The following is a 19645-nucleotide window of genomic DNA, read 5'->3' as shown; positions in this document are numbered from 1 at the left end:
TCAGGATTATTTCCAGCATCCACAAATAAATAAAATTAAGTATTAAAATAATTATTTTGTAAATTTAGTAAAATAAAAGTATTGTTTTTACTGTTCATTTTGTAAACAGGATCTCTTTTCCATTATTTCATTTTTTTTTTTTTTTTACAGTATGGAAATCTAGTGACTTCTATATGTTTATTTTAAAATTGATAAACTTATTGAAGTGTCTTATTAGTTCTAATGAATTTTATGTTGTCTTCTAAACCTTTTTGAATACACTACATATTAAGGCTCAGTTTCTAGTAAATACTTTAAATTTATTGCAATTAATCCTTATAAAATACTTTGGAAATAATACATAGTCTGAGTTCAATACGTATATATATTTCTTTGACTAACTAAAAAAAATAAGGGAAAGAGGAGAGCCACCTGTGAAAACAGGGAAGAATTTTCTGTGTATGCGTATTATCTGGGTATGTGTGCATGCTTAGTCACTCAGTCATGTCCGACTCTTTGCCACCCCATGGACTCCAGGCTCCTCTACCCATGGGATTCTCCAGGCAAGAACACTGGAATGGGTAGCATTTCCCTTCTCCAGGGGATCTTCCACATCCAGGGATCAAACCTGGGTCTCCTACATTTCAAGAGGATTCTTTACTGAGCCACTAGGGAAGCCCTCATCTGTATACAAAATGTTATAATTATCTCTCCTTTATATCATCCATTTCCATGCCTTTAACAATCATTTCCTCCTGGTCCTCTTTTCTAACAGGCAGTCAATCACCTCCTGCCAAAAATTCATGTCTACATATTCAAGAGCAAAATCATCCTTTTTTTCCACAGCTGTGAAGTAACTTATTTTTCTCCTGTGAATTTCTGTTACATTGTATTTTATCATTTAGAGTCTTAGTTCACTCTTTGTCCTTTTTATCCTCTACAGGAAAACATAACTCTTAAAAGCAGATGCTAATTATTTATAAATGTCTGCAGCTCACAACACATATAGGCTCTCACTGAACACGAGATAAACTCAACTGAATTCCAGCTTCTCACAGATGGGCCATATCCTGACCCAGGAGTGGTGAGAGCTATTAGCCTGGACCGTTGATGACAGGCATCCTTCCAGCTCATTTTGTTGCCCCGAATATACCCAGGCTCACTGAGCCCTCCTTCCACTACTTCCCTCATTGGGACACACCCCTAGAAACAGCAGGTTCAGAATGTGAGTCATTCATGGGACTAGCAGAGGTGCCACCTGGGGCGGGGTGAGGCGGTGCTGATGCAAGGAAGACCGGGATCCTGGATAGGATGAGAGGACAGTGGGGTTTGATCACCAGGGACTGAAAAATCAAGAAATTGAGAGCAACTCTTTACTCAGACACAACATGCGGGCACTGTACACCTACACTGCCTAGGACATTTGCCTCTTCAATAATGAAGTGCTGTGTGCTTAGTCGCTCAGTCGTGTCTGACTCTTTGGGACCCTTTGGACTGTAGCCTGCTGGGTTCCTCCCCCAGGGAATCTTCCTGACCTGACCCAGGGATCAAACCTGCACGTCTCCTGCATTGCAGGCCACTTCTTTACTCACTGAGCCATAGGGGAAACCCTTAATAATGAAGATAAACATGCAAATTACTAACTGTCCTTACTATAACAGTAAGAAAAGTTACAGTATTCAGGGTTTCTGCTTGAATACTATCAGGTTCTTAAATATAGTTGTCAGTTCCTTCAAAGACCAATACTAGGTTCTACCAAGATGTCGGATTCCTAGTAACAGTGACATATCATGTAGCTTATCTTACTATTAGAAGCCTCCAAAAGAGGTAAATCAATGTATACTATCTTGGTATCCCTTCATCCCTAATACATTTTCTCAGTGAAAGCACACTCCCCTCTGGATACATCACCCAGATGCTTACATCAAACTCGTTCAGAGCCGCAGCCAGCTCCCCGATGCCCGTGTGGCCTTTGGCTTCGTCGGTGGGAGAGGTAGCTTGAGCAGCATTGGAGATGCCGGCAATGGCCTCCTGGACTTGTTTGAACACGTAATCTCTGTTGGCTCTGGTGGCAGCAACATCTGGGTGGCGGAGAAACGCTTGGGAGGCCGTGTACAGCATTGTGGCGTTCTTCTTCAGAGCTCCTCGAGCGGCTGCCATCTCATCTCGACAGTGAGGGTCCTTTAGCTCCTGTGTGTGCAAAACACAAATGTGAAGCTTGCCATGAAAGTATCTGTAACAGAGCTTAGAATCACAGACTTCTAGGACCACATCAATTTTATTTGTATTCAGTTATTATTTTACTTTATTTGTTTATAAGATGCTGTGTAATGACTATATTATATGTGGTATTGGTATGTCATTAAATCTAATTCGTATTGATCAATACAAAGGTAAAAAAGTAGAACTATAAGACATGAGTTTGAGCAAACTCCAGGAGATGGTGAAGGACAGGGAAGCCTAGCATACTTCAGTCCATGGGGTCACAAAGAGTTGGACACGACTCAGCAACTGAACAACAATATAAAATACAATATTTATAGTCTCTGAATTCCAAGTCAAGATGCTCATTTCATGACATACATTATTTACGTTACCAATCTAAAATCATAACATAAAACAATTTTGTGCCTGGGAAATTCCATATGACCCAGCAATCCCACTACTGTGCATATACCCTGAGAAAACTGCAATTCTAAAAGACATATATACCCCAATGTTCACTGCAGCACTATTTACAACAGCAAGGGCATGAAAGCAACCTAATGTCCATCGACAGATGAATGGATAAAGAAATTGTGGCAGATTTATACTCAGCCATTAAAAGGAACAAATTTGAGTCAGTTGTAATGAGGTGGATGAAACTAGAGCCTCTTATACAGGCTGAAGGAAGTCAGGAAGAGAAAAACAAGTATTCTATATTAATGCATATATATGGAATTTAGAAAAACGCTACTGATGAACTTAGTTGAGAATGGTCTGTGGACACAGTGGGGGAACATGAGGGTGGGACGACTTGAGAAAGTAGTATTGACATATATATACTATCATGTGTAAAACAGATAGTGGGAAGTTGCTAAATAACAAAGGGAGCCCAGCCTGGCACTCTGTGATGACCTAGAGGGGTGGAATGGGGGGAAGGGGAGAGAGGCTTAACAAGAAGGGGAGATATATATATATATATGATGTCAAAATAGTACCCACTGGGGAGTTTCTTTATTTTCATCTTTAAAGAGTATTATAATTATGAATGATTATATTATGATTATGAATGATTCACATTGTTGAACAGCACAAACCAACACAAAATTGTAATTTAATCCACCAATTAAAAGTAAATAAAGTTTTTTAAAAATGCAATATGAATTTAAGAATTATGTCAGTGTAGGAAAACAACTGAAGAAGAAATATTTTTTCTACGTATATTTCTACCTCTCCTCTCTCTAGCTGCTAAGAATTTGTACATACTGCTCTTCCCATGTGAAATATCTGAGCTTCCCTGTTCCAGCCTATCCTTTCCCTCAATGGGGCCCATCTCCTGAAAACCCACTCTCCATCCAACTCTCTAAGCTACTCTCCTTCTAGCTGCTCCCACAAGTCCCTCCTCCCTCCAATCATTAAAATGCATCATGCTTTACTGCATTTACATAAGTATATGTCTTTCTCCTAAACTGTATGTCTAATGAGAGCAAAGAGCCCTAGCTAACTTGTTCAGTGGTTCTTCAGTCAATAGCACAACATCCAGCTCATAAAAATGCATCCAATAAATAATGGTGCAAGAATGTAAAAACTGAGCCACCAACAAAGTAAGTGACTTGCGTGGATCAGTTAGTTATCAGCAGATGGAAAACCCAAACTTCAATCTTCTGACACTGTGTCTGCCTCCATAATCAATTACAATTACAAACATGGGAAATCAAACTCGTCTGATTTTGCTTACTGCATCACTGGCCCGTCATTATCATTTTCAGAATGGGGTTCAGTTTTTTAAAAAACCATTTTTGATGGCAGATCTATCATTTGAGTTTAGGGAATAATAAAAAAAATAGATCATAGATGATTTGTTTTCTAAGTTTTGGATGTCAAAATAGTACCACTGGGTAGTCTCTTTATTTTCAGCTTTAAAGAGTATTGTTAAGAAAATGTTCACAGTATTTTTGGAAATATTAAAGGCAGTACTGTTCTCTCAGAGCCATGTAAGACTGCCAGCTGAGCATCTCTGGGAGAAAATTTCTCCAGTTTCAAAATGTATCATTAGAGAGTATTTGAACCACTGGGGTTCTATTTCTATTTGCTCAGTTGGTACATGGTAGCTGGATGACCTGGAAACAGTAAACTGCACCCTCTCTTTTTTTTGGTCAAAATAATTCTGAGACAAGCATATTATATTTGATATCTAGGATTGGTAAGACCAACTGACAATAAGAAGTAAATAACCCGACTTCCCTGGCCCAGTGGAAAGGAATCTGCCTGCCAATGCAGGGGCCATGAGTTCAATCCCCCATCCAGGAAGATTCCACATGATGTGGGGCAACTGAGCCCATGTGCCACAACTTCTGAGCTTGTGTGCTGCAACTACTGAAGCCCACGAATCCTGGAGCTGCACACTGCAACTACTGAGCCCCAGTGCCGCAACTACCAAAGCCCATGCGCCTAAAGCTTGTGCTCTGCAACAAGAGAAGTCACTGGAATGAGAAGCCTGTGAGCTGCAACAAAGAGTAGCCCCTGCTCACAGCAGCTAGAGAAAGCCTCCAAGCAGCAACACTCAAATAATTAAAAATAATGAAATAAATAAATTTATTTTTAAAAAGCAGTAAACAATTGAGCCATCTATCCCCTTCTGCTTAGGCACTAATAGATCTATGCCAGTCAACAATATTTCTAAACCGAGACAACTTATTTTCAGCCCTAAAGCTCAACACAGATAAATAGGGAACCAACATGTGAGGGAATCCTTTACACTGGACAATCTAGGCAGTGCCATTGGAAGTTATAAAAGGTCTTAATTAACTTCCAGAACACCTGGTCAGAAATTTTATATTCCATTCTGAAGTATCTACACTAATAAGAAAATCTAAATATGAAAGTGAGAAATAGAGAGTAGGGAATTCTTTCCATAAAGATATTTTTAGAAACATTTTTAATCACATGGAAGAAAACTGTAAACAATGTAAATGCTACATTATGAAGAACTGGTTAAGTAAACTACTGAAGTTCTCATTTGATGGACTCTTTGTGAAGTGAAAGTGTTAGTTGTTCATTCATGTCTGATTCTTTACGACCCCATGGACTGTAGCCTGCCAGGCTCCTCTGTCTAGGGATTTCTCTAAGCAAGGATACTGGAGTAGGTAGCCATTCCCTTCTCCACAGGATCGTCCTGACCCAGGGATTGAACCCACATCTCCTGTACTGCAGGCAGATTGTTTACCATCTAGCCACCAAGGAAGTCCCTGGACTTTTTATGTGGATAGTAAAAGAAGTTTCGATAAAATAATAAAATGGGTAATATAAGATAAATAAAAAGAAGAATACAACATGCATACTTATATGTATAGCATGAATATAAATGGTAAAATATGAAGATAAGCAACTGAAAGGCAATCTACCAAAATATAAGTACCGTGTTTTTGTGGCTGATAGATGGCTATGTGCCTTTTTTTCCCTTCTTTTCTAAATTTTCTTGAAAGAGTTTGAAATAGCAACTAGTTAAAATGATGTTAATGAGATAAAAATAAATCATATGTATGGGCATTCTGAGGTGAATATCTCATATTATTCCCATGGATTTTAATACCAGTTACATGCTGATGATTTGATGAGGTTTGATCTCCCCTCACCTCTCTCCTATTTGACATTTCTACATGGATATCTTTTAAGAATCTCAAAATCAATGTATTTAACTATGACATCTTGATACCACTTGATACTGCTTGAAACTACTGGAAGACTGGCCGCTTTCCAGTCTTCATCCATCTCAGTAAATTCACCGCCATGTACATATTTGCTGAGACAGAACCTCAGATGTGAACTGGTCACATCACTCTCTAACCTCCCATAGCCAATTCCACAGCAGGTGCTGAGTGTTCTATTTTCAATGTAAATTTGGACTCCCTAGGCTTTTCTCCATTTTTACTGCTGCCATGGTAATGGAGACCATCTCTGAGGCAGGAAGGTCAGGGAAGGGCCCCAGGATGGCCTCATCACGTGTAGGCATTAAGCAGAAGACAAAGTCACCTGCGTTTTTTTTTTTCCTCTTAATGAGACCACAACGCATGAAGGAATGGCAACTAAAACAGAAACTCTGCAGCATCTGAGCAAGAAACTCTGAGCATGAAAACCATGGAGCAGTTACAATATAAATGCACAGGCTGCTGATGACCCTGTAGGACCTTCCACGTGTGGTGCCTGATGTGGGAAAATTTAAGGGAAAAAACAGCTCTTAGAATACCTGTAGCATGGCTTCAAGAGAAAAACGCCAGGACCAGGAGCTGATGCACGCTGGTGCAATCCAGGACATACATCAGCTCTTCCCTCAATGAATGTTCAATCCCTAATCAAAAAGACCCCTACACATTCAAAGGGCTACAAGATAAGAGGCAGATCAACAACCCTGTGGGGCATTACTGGGTCCAAAGGGCTCCCACACTCCTCTCCTTAACTTTTGTTTCTGCCCTGAATAAACTGCTTCTTTGTTCTCTTTGCTCCTCAGCCTCAGAATGTGTGTTTATTTTTCCTTTGCATTTTTGTGTTCCTCACCCAAATTCTTTTGGATGAGTTGAACAAAAGCCTAGACTTTTGACAAAGTTTTTCCCAAAAGTGTCATTCATCTAGATGACTTCAGTCCCACCCACATACAACTAGTCTCTCCTCCTTGACATTACCCCTTCTTTGCAACATATCTAGAAAAATATGAAAATGTAAATCTGAGACTTTGATACCAAACTCTGAACTGTTCAACCACTTGCTCCTTACTTACAATAAAATCGGAACACTCTCAAGACTCTGAGTGTCCTGGCGCCCACCTTTCTCCCCAGCCTCCTGCTAGGTTCACTGAAATTAAAAGTCAATGTAATTTTTTTTTTTGGTCAGGTGTTGAAACAAGCTAAATAAATAGCTTCTGGGCCTTAAACCTTTGCTTCAGAGTAACTTCACTCCTAACCACACTACATCATGGGCTACCAAGCAAGATTCCACCTGAACAAAGGATTCTGTTGATAACAAAATACCTAAAAGCAATCGCATGAACTAAAATCATACAAACTCTGGGAAATAACGAAAGAAGCCTGGCGTGTTATAGTTCATGGGGTTGCAAAGAGTCAGACACAACGGAGCAACTGAACAACAACAAAATCATGCCTATGTGCCCATCACAAAGCACTAAAAGCTCTTTAGGGAAAGGGACTAGATCTTGGTCAGATTTGTAACCCAGGTATTACTTCTGTCTGGTACAGATGAACACTCAAAATGTTGGTTAGAACTTTTCTGCTGGTCATAGAGAACATTAGAGAAAGTCACTGGAAGTTGCCAGAAATCCTGGGAGCAGTCAAGAAGGCAGGTGAAGAGGATTTTAACAAATCTCCCCATATTTAAAGATGCTATTTGCTAAGAAGAAAGAAAAAGATACACTCTTCGGAACACACAGTTATAATGGTCCCTACAGAACGAACAGAGCTGGCCAAATGGAGGTGCTACCTTGGGACAACGGGGAGCAGAGAAAACCCAGGCCAACCAGCTTCATCAACGTGACTCAATACCTGTGCTCTCCTTCCCTCCTCCACTCCTCTCTCTCCCTCTCTCTCTCTCTTTGCATTTCCTCTATCTTTCCTCATGTTTTCTTAAACTCTTTCATAAAAGTTTCACTCTGCACGCTGCATACTTGGGAGAGGGGTGTTGCATATATATGGTGCTGTCCACAGGGTGGGGAGGCAAAAACTGAAGGCAAAGGACAGTGCCCAGGGAGTGGCCGCAGTGCCACACCAGTCTGACATTTTTTATTTCAATCAGGTTAGACATAGAGAACAGATCTGTGGTGTGAAGGGGGAGAGGTATAGGGAGGGATGGATTGGGAGTTTGGGGTCAGCAGATGTAAACTCTTACATGGATAAACAATAGGGTCCTGCTGTTTAGCACTGGGAATTATGTTCAATATCCAGAGTTAAAACATAATGGAAAAGAATATTTTTAAAAACTATATCTATATGTATAACTCAATAACTTTGCTGTAGAGCAAAAATTCACACAATATATTATTGTAGATATGTTGCAAAGATGGGGGAGTGTCAAATTACAATTTTTAATGTAATTTCTTACGTTAAAAAATTAGGAAATAAAGGTCAAAAAAAAGAGAAAGGTTAGAGTCTGGTGGGGTTGGCAGGGTGGTCCCCACCAGCAAGGAAGGTGCCCTGTGATCAACTGTAAGTACCCAGGGGGACTGGGAGTACCAGCAGTGTACAGTGGGACCAGAACTGACCCAAGTAGGAAACTGCCTTTGTGATCATAGGTCCTAGGGTATTTGATGATCTGACAAGCAGTTGATGCAGTCGATGACGCACTGTCCAGGTCTACAAAACTGCAAGATTATGTAAACTCACTCGCTTTCTCCCCTTGTTGTTGTTGTTCAGTCACTCAGCTGTGTCCAACTTTTTGCAGCCCCGTGAACTGCAGCATGCCAGGCATCCCTGTCCTTCACTATCTCCCGGAGTTTGCTCAAACTCATGTCCATTGAGTCAGTGATGCCATCCAACCATCTCATCCTCTGTTGCCCCCTTCTTCTCCTGCCCTCAGTCTTTCTCAGCATCAGGGTCTTTTCTCCCCTAGATTTCCAAACTTTTTCCTACCTGTTGTCTTCTCGCAGCTACATAGTTAAGCTTCACCATCTCTTTTCCAAATTCTTTAAAGCGATTTGCAAGGTCTTGCTCATTTGTAGCATTTTTGACAGCTTCCAAGGCCTCCTCCACCTGAAACAAACAAACAAAAAAATCCAATATATTTATAACTGGATAGTATTTCAATATTGGACTTCACTGGTGGGTTAGTGATAAAGAATCTGCCTGCAACACAGAAGATGCTGGTTTGATTTCTGGGTGGAGAAGATCCCCTGGAGAAGGAAATACCAACCCACTCTGGTATTCTTGCCTGGGAAATCCCGTGGAGAGAGGAGCCTGGTGGGCTACAGTCCATGGGGTTGTAAAAGATTCGGACACGACTTAGCAAATAAACAACTACAAATTTCAACATTGCTAAACATGTTAGAAACACTAGTTGTTAAAAAATATGCATTAATATTTAAATAAAATAATAGGAAAAAAGTACCCCAACAAGCATTTATAATCAGGAAATTTGTTCAACATTTACATACTATTTTTTATACAAAAGATGCATGCATGTGTCACTTCAGTCATGTCCTACTCTTTGCAACACAATGGACTGTATCCAGGCAGGCTCCTCTGTCCATGGGAATCTCTAGGCAACAGTATTGGAGTGGGTCACGCATCCTTCTCCAGGGGATCTTCTGACCCTGGAATGGAACCTGCGTGTCTTATGTCTCTTGCATTGGCAGAAGGGTTCTTTACCACTAGCACCACCTGGGAATTGTTATATAAAAGATAATAATTGCTAAACTTCTAAATCATATTAAACACTACATTGTTTGTATTTTGAGCTGTGATTTCCATAAGGAATATGGACTTTTACTTTCAAGTAGAAAGATAAAGAAAAATAAACTTAAGACATATGGATTTAAAAACAAACACCAGAAATCTTCACAGGAGGAAATGCTTTGTAAACAAAAACTGGAGGAATTCCTGGGCTGCAAAAAGCTTGAGATAGTTTAAATCTGCATCTTGGCATCACCTCCAAATCTGCAGTAAAGGGACTGTAATTTTATTTTTATTTCATTTATTCAGTCACTTATGGCTATGCTGAGCCTTGGTTGTGGCACACGGGTTCATCAATGCTGCTGGCAGGTTTTCTCTTGTTGTGGTGAGCAGGGTCTACTCTCTAGTTGTGGCTCTTGGGGTCTAAAATGTGGGCTCAGTAGTTGTGGCAGATGGGCTTAGCTGCTCCAAGGAACGTGGAATCTTAGTTCTCAGACCAGGGATTGAACCCGTGTTCCCTACATTGGCAGGAAGATTCTTAAGCATTGGACCACCAAAGAAGTCCTAGGGATTGTAATTTTAAGCTGTGATTATGCCTTGTTATTCCATAAAAGAGAAAACATTGAGCCTCAAGAAGTAAGTGAATTTGAAGTTTTGTTGCCATTTAAGGTGGCATCAACTAGGGTGAACAGAGTAACAATCACTGGAAATAACCAAGAACATAATCTTGAGTAAGCAAGGCACAAGATGGAAATCATATTTGCAAAATCAAAAGTTCTTAGTTTTGAAGGGAGTCTGATGGAGAGGCCTCAACTAGTACATGCTTTTGAGAAAGGCAGCAGAAAAAAGAGAGGGAGAGAGAGATGGTAGCTCTGAGAGTTGGACCATAAAGAAGGCTGAGTGCCAAAGAATTGATGCTTTCAAATTGTGGTGTGGCGAAGACTCTTTAGAGTTCCTTGGACAGCAAGGAGATCAAACTGATCAATCCTAAACGAAATCAACCCTGAATATTCATGACTGACACTAAAGATCTAATACTTTGGCCACCTGATGCTAAGAGCCTATTCATTGGAAAAGACCCCGATGCAGGGAAAGATTGAAGGCAAAAGGAGAAGGTGATGGCAGAGGATAAGATGATTATATAGCATCACTGACACAATGGACATGAATATGAGCAAACTCTGAGAGAGAGAGTGGAGGACAGAGAAGCCTGGCATGCTACAGTCCATGAAGTCACAAAGAGTCAGACACAACTTAGTGACTGAACAAAAACAAAGCTCTGAAAGAGTAATAAAAAATACAGAGAATGTATGGCCTACTGCAGAATTCCAATTCCCTCTTGTAGTTTAGACCGAATCAAAAGATAATGTACAGACAGTTCACGGTTGAGAATGTGGGGATCCAAATGACCACTAAAGTGGCTAGAAAAAGTCATAGATTAACACAGTACTGAGTGAAAGAGATACACAATTTGTTTAAACTTGATACAATCACAAAGGTTGCTAATCCGACTTCCTCACCAAGTTTTACTGGGTGGAGAAAGAAAATGGTATATATAAACCAGTGATAATGGATATCATCACACCCTTTCCTCTGTAGATATGATAATACCATTCAGTTTACCAAACAGACTAACATTTCATTAAGGAAAGAGTTGCAGTCAGAATGGAAGTTACTTATAAAGATGGTGAAAGGGGTTCAATCTAGACTTCAGATAAAATTATTTCCATTCTCATGATCTATGGCGATTCTTCATCTTTTTCTTCTTTCTGTTTGTAAAAACACAAAATGATTTAATTTATCAATTTTAGTCTTTTCCAATTCCTATGCAGGTTTTAATTATACTCAAGGAAAAGAGAAGTATAGTTGAAAACAGAACTGTTGTGTGTTAGGATATCTTTTAGGCACTCTAGTAAAAAGGCATTTTAAAGTATGAAATGGCTCATTTAAACATTTTCATGGATTAATGAGAATCTCGTATCTCAGTCCTTTAAAACAACACATCAGTGATGTCTCCTTTTCTAATAGATTTATAATCATTTTACTGTGGCTATCAACAGCGTCACTGAGAGGAAGCTCTTGGCAGTTAATTTGTTCCTGCTGCTTATTTGAGTTGTAAATCTTTTCTTAGGACATAAAATCTGGTCCCAGGGAAGAACAAAATAATTATCTCAGAAAGAACTAAATCTTGGATTTGCCTCATTTTATATATATATATATATATATATTTATATAAAACAGGCTTCTTGTTGGTTTTTAATCAGGCCAATTTGGAGTATTTATTTTGCTTTGTTACACATCACTTATTTTCTTATTATTTTTCTCTGAAGAATCCAGATGCTGGTCTGAATTTATGTTTCTAATTCAATGAAGTTCCTTGGAAGAGCAACACCAGTGATGGTGTCTGTCTGCGTAAAGGCAGACTTCGTCATACTCAGAGTTCCAGAGTGACAGGCATCTAGTGAGAAGCTCTCATATTGAAACACACACCTGAACCTATCCTACACCACACAGAAATGGAGAGAATGGAATTAACATCTAGGATTTAGCATACTATCACCAGCCCAGTACACTGCTATTAGAGAGATAAATGATACACAGACAGAGCGGGAGAGAGAAAGAGAGAGAAAAAATACAAAGTGGAAGGGACACAGACGAGGAAGAAGAAAAAAGAAATGGTCAGGGGAGAGATGGGCAGCATCCAGGCACTTCTGAAAAGTCAAAATCAATATGAAAATCAAGTTTTTGTGTTTGAACAGAGCCAATGTTCTTGTGTTATTTTCAGGTGTCTGGAGAAAGGAAATTGACTCCAACACGCCAAGCAATGAATCCTCCTGCCAATGCAGGAGACACCAGAGACTCGGGTTCAGTCCCTGGATTGGGAAGATACCCTGGAGTGGGGAATGGCAACATACTTCAGTATTCTTGCCTGGAAAATCCCATGGACAGAGGAGCCCGGTGGGCTATAGTCCATGGGGTCTCAAAGAGCTGGTCACAACTGAGCGACTGAGCTTACACACACAGAAGCAAAGCAAACATCTTAAAAGGTAATCCTTATATAGAAGAGGAACCTGGGACACTCTGTCCACCTACCTGCCCCACAGTGACACATATAAGTCAGTATGTGTAGGGAGGGCTATGGGGTCAGACTGGCCTGTGTTTGAGCCCCAGCTCTGTCATTTGTTAGCTCTGTGATCCAGGGCAAGTCACTTAACCTTTCTAAATTCCAACTCCAATGTCTTCATTAATAATACGAAGGCAACAGAGTCCAGATAATACAGAAGGTTGTTCTAAGAATAATATTAGATACAAAATGAAGAAAAGAAGAAATAAAAATGGAAAATATAAAGTAAGGTGGCCAACTAAGTCCTAATATAAAATAAATATAAATGGGCTAAATGCTTTAATTAGAAAACAGAAATTCTCAGATGGGGCCTTTAAGAAGATCCTGCAATAAGTCATCTATAAGAGACAATTTGAATAAAAAGATATAAAATGTTGAAAATGAAAGAATGAAACCTTCTGCTCTAATGAATTTGAAAACCTACTTGAAATTGATAAATAGGCAAAATGCCAATATTGATTTTAAAAAGAAGTAACAGGACTCGAATAGACCAAAGACTATTATAGAAATGGACATGGCAGCCAAAGATGAGTTTTCTACTCTTTTCTCAAACAAACCAGGCACATTAGGTGGGGGAAAAAGGAAATGTAAAATAGCAAATACATAGCAGAATGCCTGTCAAGAATTGGGAGCTCCTTTCACAGACATGGGCTTCCCAGGTAGCTCAGTGGGTAAACAATTGCCTGCAGTGCAAGAGATGCAGGTTCGATCCCTGGGTAGGGAAGATCCCCTGGAGGAGGGCATGGCAACCCACTCCAGTATTCTCACCTGGAGAACCCCATGAACAGTGAAGCCTGACAGGCTATACAGTTCATGGGGTCACAAAGAGCCAGAAAAGACTGAAGCGACTGAGCGTGCACGTGCGCGCGCATGCACACACACACACACACACACAGATACTGACTTGCTGTGCAATCCACCTAAGAGTAAACATTGTTTCTGAATGACTGTAAAAAGGAAAGACTACATCTTGCTCTTGGGACCGTCTGCAGGTGACAAGAAATCTAGGAATAGTGGAAGGACATGGTGGTCTCATGGGGGAGCTGTTATAAGGGGACTTTGCCGCGTCTCTGTGTGCCAAGCTGGACTGGGAAATCACTTCCAACAAGCTGATAAAGAGGGCCCTCAGAGCAGTTGCCATTTCCTTCCTTGTAATGAATACCCTCCCGACCTTGGGCACTACTGACAGCTGTTCTCACAAAAGCCAGTCTGGGCTGAAGAACACCAGGGCAAGAACCCTCAGCTCTGGCAGGTCTTCCTGTCCTTAACACTGGGGCCTGTGCATGTGAACAGCTGAGAAAAGTAAAAATTCTAGACAGGATATCACAATGTCTTCTATCTTTACTGGATTTAGATATTATTTTCAAGCTTGTCTCTCACAACTCTTGAAATCTTTGATCTTCTCACAGAGTCTACTCAATATAGCCCTTACCCCCATTTCCAGAGCAAGCCTACTTGCCACTATTATTTACTCCACAGTTGTGTCAATTTGTTTGAGACAGACTCTTTAAATCTAGTCTCCAATTTTCCTGATTGAAATTTCACTCATTTACTTTGACATAATAAAAGTCGACTGAGAATTCATGAACTAACTCAATACGTTTTGAGCACCTTCTAGGAGCTAGACAGACATACAAGGATTGGCACAGCATTGAACACAGGAGTCTGACCCTCCTTCTGGACTGTGTGACATGGTTCTGCTATGCACAGTCACTGTCCATGCTGTTACAATCAACATCTCTGTTTGGACAGACTGACTTCATTCCAGGGTCCTAATCTTGATACTCAGTTAATTGGATTTTAAGTGACACCCAATGAAATGATTTAAAACAATAAGGCCCCTATGTACAAACTTTCAAGTTGTGAACTTTCAAAGATGCCAACACGCATTCCCTAAATTGAGTGAAACGGCAGCTTGCCCTCCATCTCCTGTTGCTGATGATCCTTCAGCTCTACCATCTCCCAACTCCCCCTCCTCCCCCAGTCAGTAGCTCTTCTTGTCTGTTCACTCAATGCCAGCCCCTGTATGCGCTTTTCAAGGCACTGTATTGTAAGAAGAAAATGTTTTACTTTTCTGTTTAATTGTTTTATTATGTATTATTTGTGTGAAAAGTATTATAAACCTATTACAGAACAGTACTATAGAGCTGACCGTGTTAGTTGGGTACCTATGCTAATTTTGTTGGACTCATGAACAAACTGGACTTACGAACACACTCTTAGAACTGAACTCGTGTGTATGTAGCGGACTTATGGTGTCATATGAAGTTCTCTTATTAGCATCTGGATTTATAGCAAAATTTTAAACTCTTAGGTTGGAGGAAAAGTAATTGCAGTTTTGGACCCTGAATTTTAAATCATTATAACTATGCTCAAGTACATCTTTATTAAGCAAAATAGAAACCATTACAATCAACACATTTTTGCCAATGAGAAAAAAGCTTGTTTATTCCTGTAGCATAAAAATCCAAGCTTCATGATTTGACAAACTCTTGGAAAGCATTTTCTGAGTCCTGCTAGTTGTGGAAGCATTTTCGCTGCAAAAGTTGTCGAGATGCTTGTGGCTGCAAGACATCAGGTGAATATAGCAGATGAGGCAACCCTTTGTAGCCCAATTCATTCAACTTTTGAAGCATCAGTTGTGTGACATGCAATCTGGAGTTGTCTTTGAGAAGAATTGGGCCCTTCCTGCTGACCAATGTTGGCTGTAGGCATTGCAGTTTTCAGTGCATCTCATCGATTTGCTGAGTATACTTCTTAGATGTAATGGTTTCTCTGGGATTCAGAAATCTGTAGTGGATCAGAGGGGCAGCAGACCACCAAACATTGACCATGACCCTTTTTTGGTACAAGTTTGGCTTTGGGAAATGCTATTGACTTCTTCTTCATCCAACCACTGAGCTGGTTGTCACTGGTTGTAGAAAATCCACTTTTTTGTCACGTATCAAAATCCAATAAAGAAATGGTTCATTGTTGTTTCCTAGAATGAGAAGATGGTACTTCAAACTGACAATTTTTTTTTTTATTTTTAGTCAGATCAAAAGGCACCCACTTATCAAGCTTTTTCACCTTTCCAATTTGCTTCAAATGCCAAATGATCATAGAATGGTCAGCACTGTTCTTGGGCAACTTCTCTTGTAGCTGTAAGAGCTTCAGTGATGGCTCTTAATTGGTTGTTGTCATCTTTCGATGGCTGGTCATTACACTCATCATCTTCAAGGCTCCCATTTCCTTTGTAAACTTTCTTGAACCACCAGTGCACTGTATGTCCGTTAGCAGTTTCTGGGCCAAAGTGTAGTTGATGTTGCAAGCTGTCTCCACTGCTTTGTGATCCATTTTGAACTTGAATAAGAAAATTGCTAGACTTTGCTTTCTGTCTAACATAATTTCCATAGTCTAAAATACGCATAAAAGAAGCAGCAAGTACGAGCTGACTCACTGGCAAAAACCCTGATGCTGGGAAGGACTGGGGGCAGGAGGAGAAGGGGACGACAGAGGATGAGACGGCTGGATGGCACCACCGACTGAATGGACATGAGTTTGGGTAGACTCTGGGAGTTGGTGATGGACAGGGAGGCCTGGCGTGCTGCGATTCACGGGGTCACAAAGAGTTGGACATGGCTGAGCAGCTGAACTGAACTGACTGAATAATTCATTAACAAAAAATGTAAAGCTAGAAATGTTTATTAAAATGATGTGTAACATTGTTACCAGAAGAGTATGTGTGTGGAGTCTGGCTGCTTGCTGCTCAAAAGCCAATAAACAGGCCAAGTTGGTAGAAAGCAAAGTTTGCTTTATTTCAGATGCCAGCAACTGCAGGGTGGGGGGAGGGTGGCAGACATCAGTCCAAAGGCTGACATCTGTTCAAAGCAGGGGGTGAGAGCTTTTATAGACAGAGTCAGGGGAGGAGTTACATGCAGAAACAGCACAGTCATCTCCAACAGTCATCTTCAAATTGTTCATCAGTGGTCTCATTAGCATCATCTTTGTTGTTTTAGGTACAGTGAATCTTCAGTTCCAGGGTGCACTTGTTCCCATTTCTTTACGGTCAATTCTCAGAACTGCGGCAGCCCAAGCCAACTTGTATGCAGAGTACATCATGAGAAACCCTGGGCTGGATGAAGTACAAGCTGGAATCAAGACTGCCAGGAGAAATATCAATAACCTCAGATATGCAGATGACACCACCCTTATGGCAGAAAGTGAAGAAGAACTAAAGAGCCTCTTGATGAAAGTGAAAGAGGAGAGTGAAAAAGTTGGCTGAAAGCTCAACGTTCAGAAAACTAAGACCATGGCATCCGGCCCCATCACTTCATGGGAAATAAATGGGGAAACAGTGGAAACAGGGGCTGACTTTATTTTTTGGGCTCCAAAATCACTGCAGATTGTGACTGCAGCCATGAAATTAAAAGATGCCTACTCCTTGGAAGCAAAGTTATGAGCAACCTAGACAGCATATTACAAAGCAGAGACTTTATTTTGCCAACAAAGGTCCGTCTAGTCAAGGCTATGGTTTTTCCAGTGGTCATGTATGGATGTGCGAGTTGGACTATAAAGAAAGCTGAGCCCCGAAGAATTGATGCTTTTGAACTGTGGTGTTGGAGAAGACTCTTGAGAGTCCCTTGGACTGCAAGGAGATCCAACCAGTCCATCCTAAAGGAGATCAGTCCTGGGTGTTCATTGGAAGGACTGATGATGAAGCTGAAACTCCAATACTTTGGCCACCTGATGCGAAGAGCTGACTCATTTGAAAAGACCCTGATGCTGGGAAAGATTGAAGACAGGAGGAGAAGGGGACGACTAAGGATGAGATGGTTGATGGCATCACTGACTCAATGGACATGAGTTTGGATAAACTCTGGGAGTTGGTGATGGACAGGGAGGCCTGGCGTGCTGTAGTTCATGGGGTCGCAAAGAGTCGGACACGACTGAGTGACTGAACTGAACTGAAGTCCTGGGTACAGTCTGTTGTCATGTAGTTAACTTCTCCACCTGGGGTTTGGTATCTATAAGACAGCTCACAGGATATGGCTCAGAATATTATCTACAGCCCTTGAGAAAGAACCTTGAGAATGTCCTTGACTATACTTAATGACTAAATTATTATTATTTAGTCTCCTTTGACTGTTGTCCTTCCTTTCAGCATTTCTCATTTTTCTGATTAAACTTATTCTTTGACTAAGTTTTCCACAGGCAGAAGGCATGCAGATGACATGGTGCAGAGGAAAGGACCACAGCCTTCTGCTCCTTTTCAACATAACCATATTTCTTTAAGAATATATTTCAATATCAAATGGCAAAAAGTTCAACAATGCAAAAACCGCAATTACTTTTGCACCAACCTAAATAGCTTGGAAATGGGAGTTGGCCAAGTCAATGAATGAACAAATATAGAATTCTATATTTAACTACTTGTTGAATCATATAATCTGGTTTGACATTGATATCTCATCATCATCATACTTTATCCCTCTGCCTCCTAAAGATAAGCTGCCTTCTTGATTAAATTTTCTGTTTCCTTGTGAGCAAGTGAAGAAAATGATTTCATCAGAAAGCAAGAACGATTAAGTGCTAGTGTCACTGATTCATAATGTGCCATGTTTTACAAAACACAACAATAATACAGCTTGATACATTTCCAAAGTTTTTTTCAGCTTGTGCAAGAATAATGACAATAGTCAGTTTCACTGATTACTTGTTGATGCACCAGATAATGTTCCAAACGGTTTACATGTATCTAATTTAGTCCCCCAAAATAGGTCTTTGACGTTAATACTTCTCTTGTTTCTGCTTTACAAAGGAGCACTGAGGCCAGAGGGGTGACACAGCCAGCCTGAGAGGTCTCATAGCAAACGTGTGAGGTAATCTGAGTTTGAACCCAGGTACTTTGCTCCAGAACACATACTTTCAACTCCTGAGCTGGGCCACCTCAATTTCCCAGAAAGGATGGGCTCGTAAAGCTGCTGGAGTCTGGGTCTGGATTGTACTGATCAGCTGATAATGAAGAATCTTTAAGGGTCCTGCCCCATCTGATCAGTCTGCAGGTTCTAGTGCTTCTACCTCTTTAATTTCTGTAAAATCTACCCCCTTACAGTTCACACGGCCACTGCCTGCACTCAGCTTTCCTTTCAGTCACTGGCCTGGGTCATGTAAAACATCTCTCAAATGTCTCCTTGATTGGGCTCACCCTTCTTCTAATTCCTTCTCCATACTGCTACCAAAAGTATTTGTCTAAATCAGGAATTTGATTTTATTGTTTAGGACTACTCAATTGCTCCCCATAATCTGTAAACAGAATCTAAACAAATTTGTTGTTCAGTTGCTAAGCCATGTCCAACTCCTTGTGACCCCATGAACTGCAGCATGCCAGGCTTCCCTGTCCATCACCATCTGCTAGAACTTGATCAAACTCACATCCATTGAGTCAGTGATGCCATCCAACCATCTAATCTTCTGTCACCCCCTTTTCCTCTTGCCCTCAATTTTGGTAGATTCCAAACTAATTATCATGATAATCAAGAGGCTCCCCACCCTGCATCTCTCTCTGTCTGCCCCTCCCACCTCACCCTCTCTGCTCCAACAACAAATCAACCCTATTATTGTGAATACTCCAAATTTCTGCCTCACTCTCATGCCTTTGTTCTGTCCTCAGTTCGTGAAGCTCTATGTAGGTAAAACCTTTTGCCCCACCAGAATCCATCTCCCCTCTTATGCAAGACTACCCCAGCTGGGAGCAGTAAACCATTCTCTCCTTGGGCTGGTTACCAAATCCCAATTCATGCTTTCTGCCTGCTCTGTGAACACATGGCTGAGCCCTTTAATAATTGTTCCTGTGTTAAGTTTTGTAGGGAGAATGTGCCAGACAGGCAACAGAGGAGGAAAGGGTTTTGTTTGCTGGTCCTGGAGGGCTCCCTGGACAGAGGCAACAGCTCCTCCAACACCAGCT

General features: G+C 40.7%; 1 protein-coding gene across 4 annotated transcripts in view; it reads right to left on the bottom strand.

The window, feature by feature from the left end:
- Window positions 1-19645, bottom strand: part of CTNNA2 (catenin alpha 2) — a 1291223-nt gene that overhangs the window by 850551 nt on the left and 421027 nt on the right. For all 4 annotated transcript variants that reach the window (XM_081596598.1, XM_081596599.1, XM_081596600.1 and 1 more), the window contains 2 exons: window positions 8817-8936; window positions 1903-2169 (listed from right to left, as the gene is read on the bottom strand). In XM_081596598.1, coding sequence (XP_081452724.1) covers window positions 1903-2169; window positions 8817-8936 — 387 coding nt within the window. The remainder of the gene's footprint in view (window positions 1-1902; window positions 2170-8816; window positions 8937-19645) is intronic.

This window comes from Giraffa tippelskirchi, chromosome 4 (genome assembly GCF_054371585.1).
Source record: "Giraffa tippelskirchi isolate mGirTip1 chromosome 4, T2T-mGirTip1v1.2.pri, whole genome shotgun sequence".
Lineage (NCBI taxonomy): Eukaryota > Metazoa > Chordata > Mammalia > Artiodactyla > Giraffidae > Giraffa > Giraffa tippelskirchi.
The sequence above is the reverse complement of the archived record's forward strand: the minus strand, read 5'-3'. Positions and strand labels throughout refer to the sequence as shown.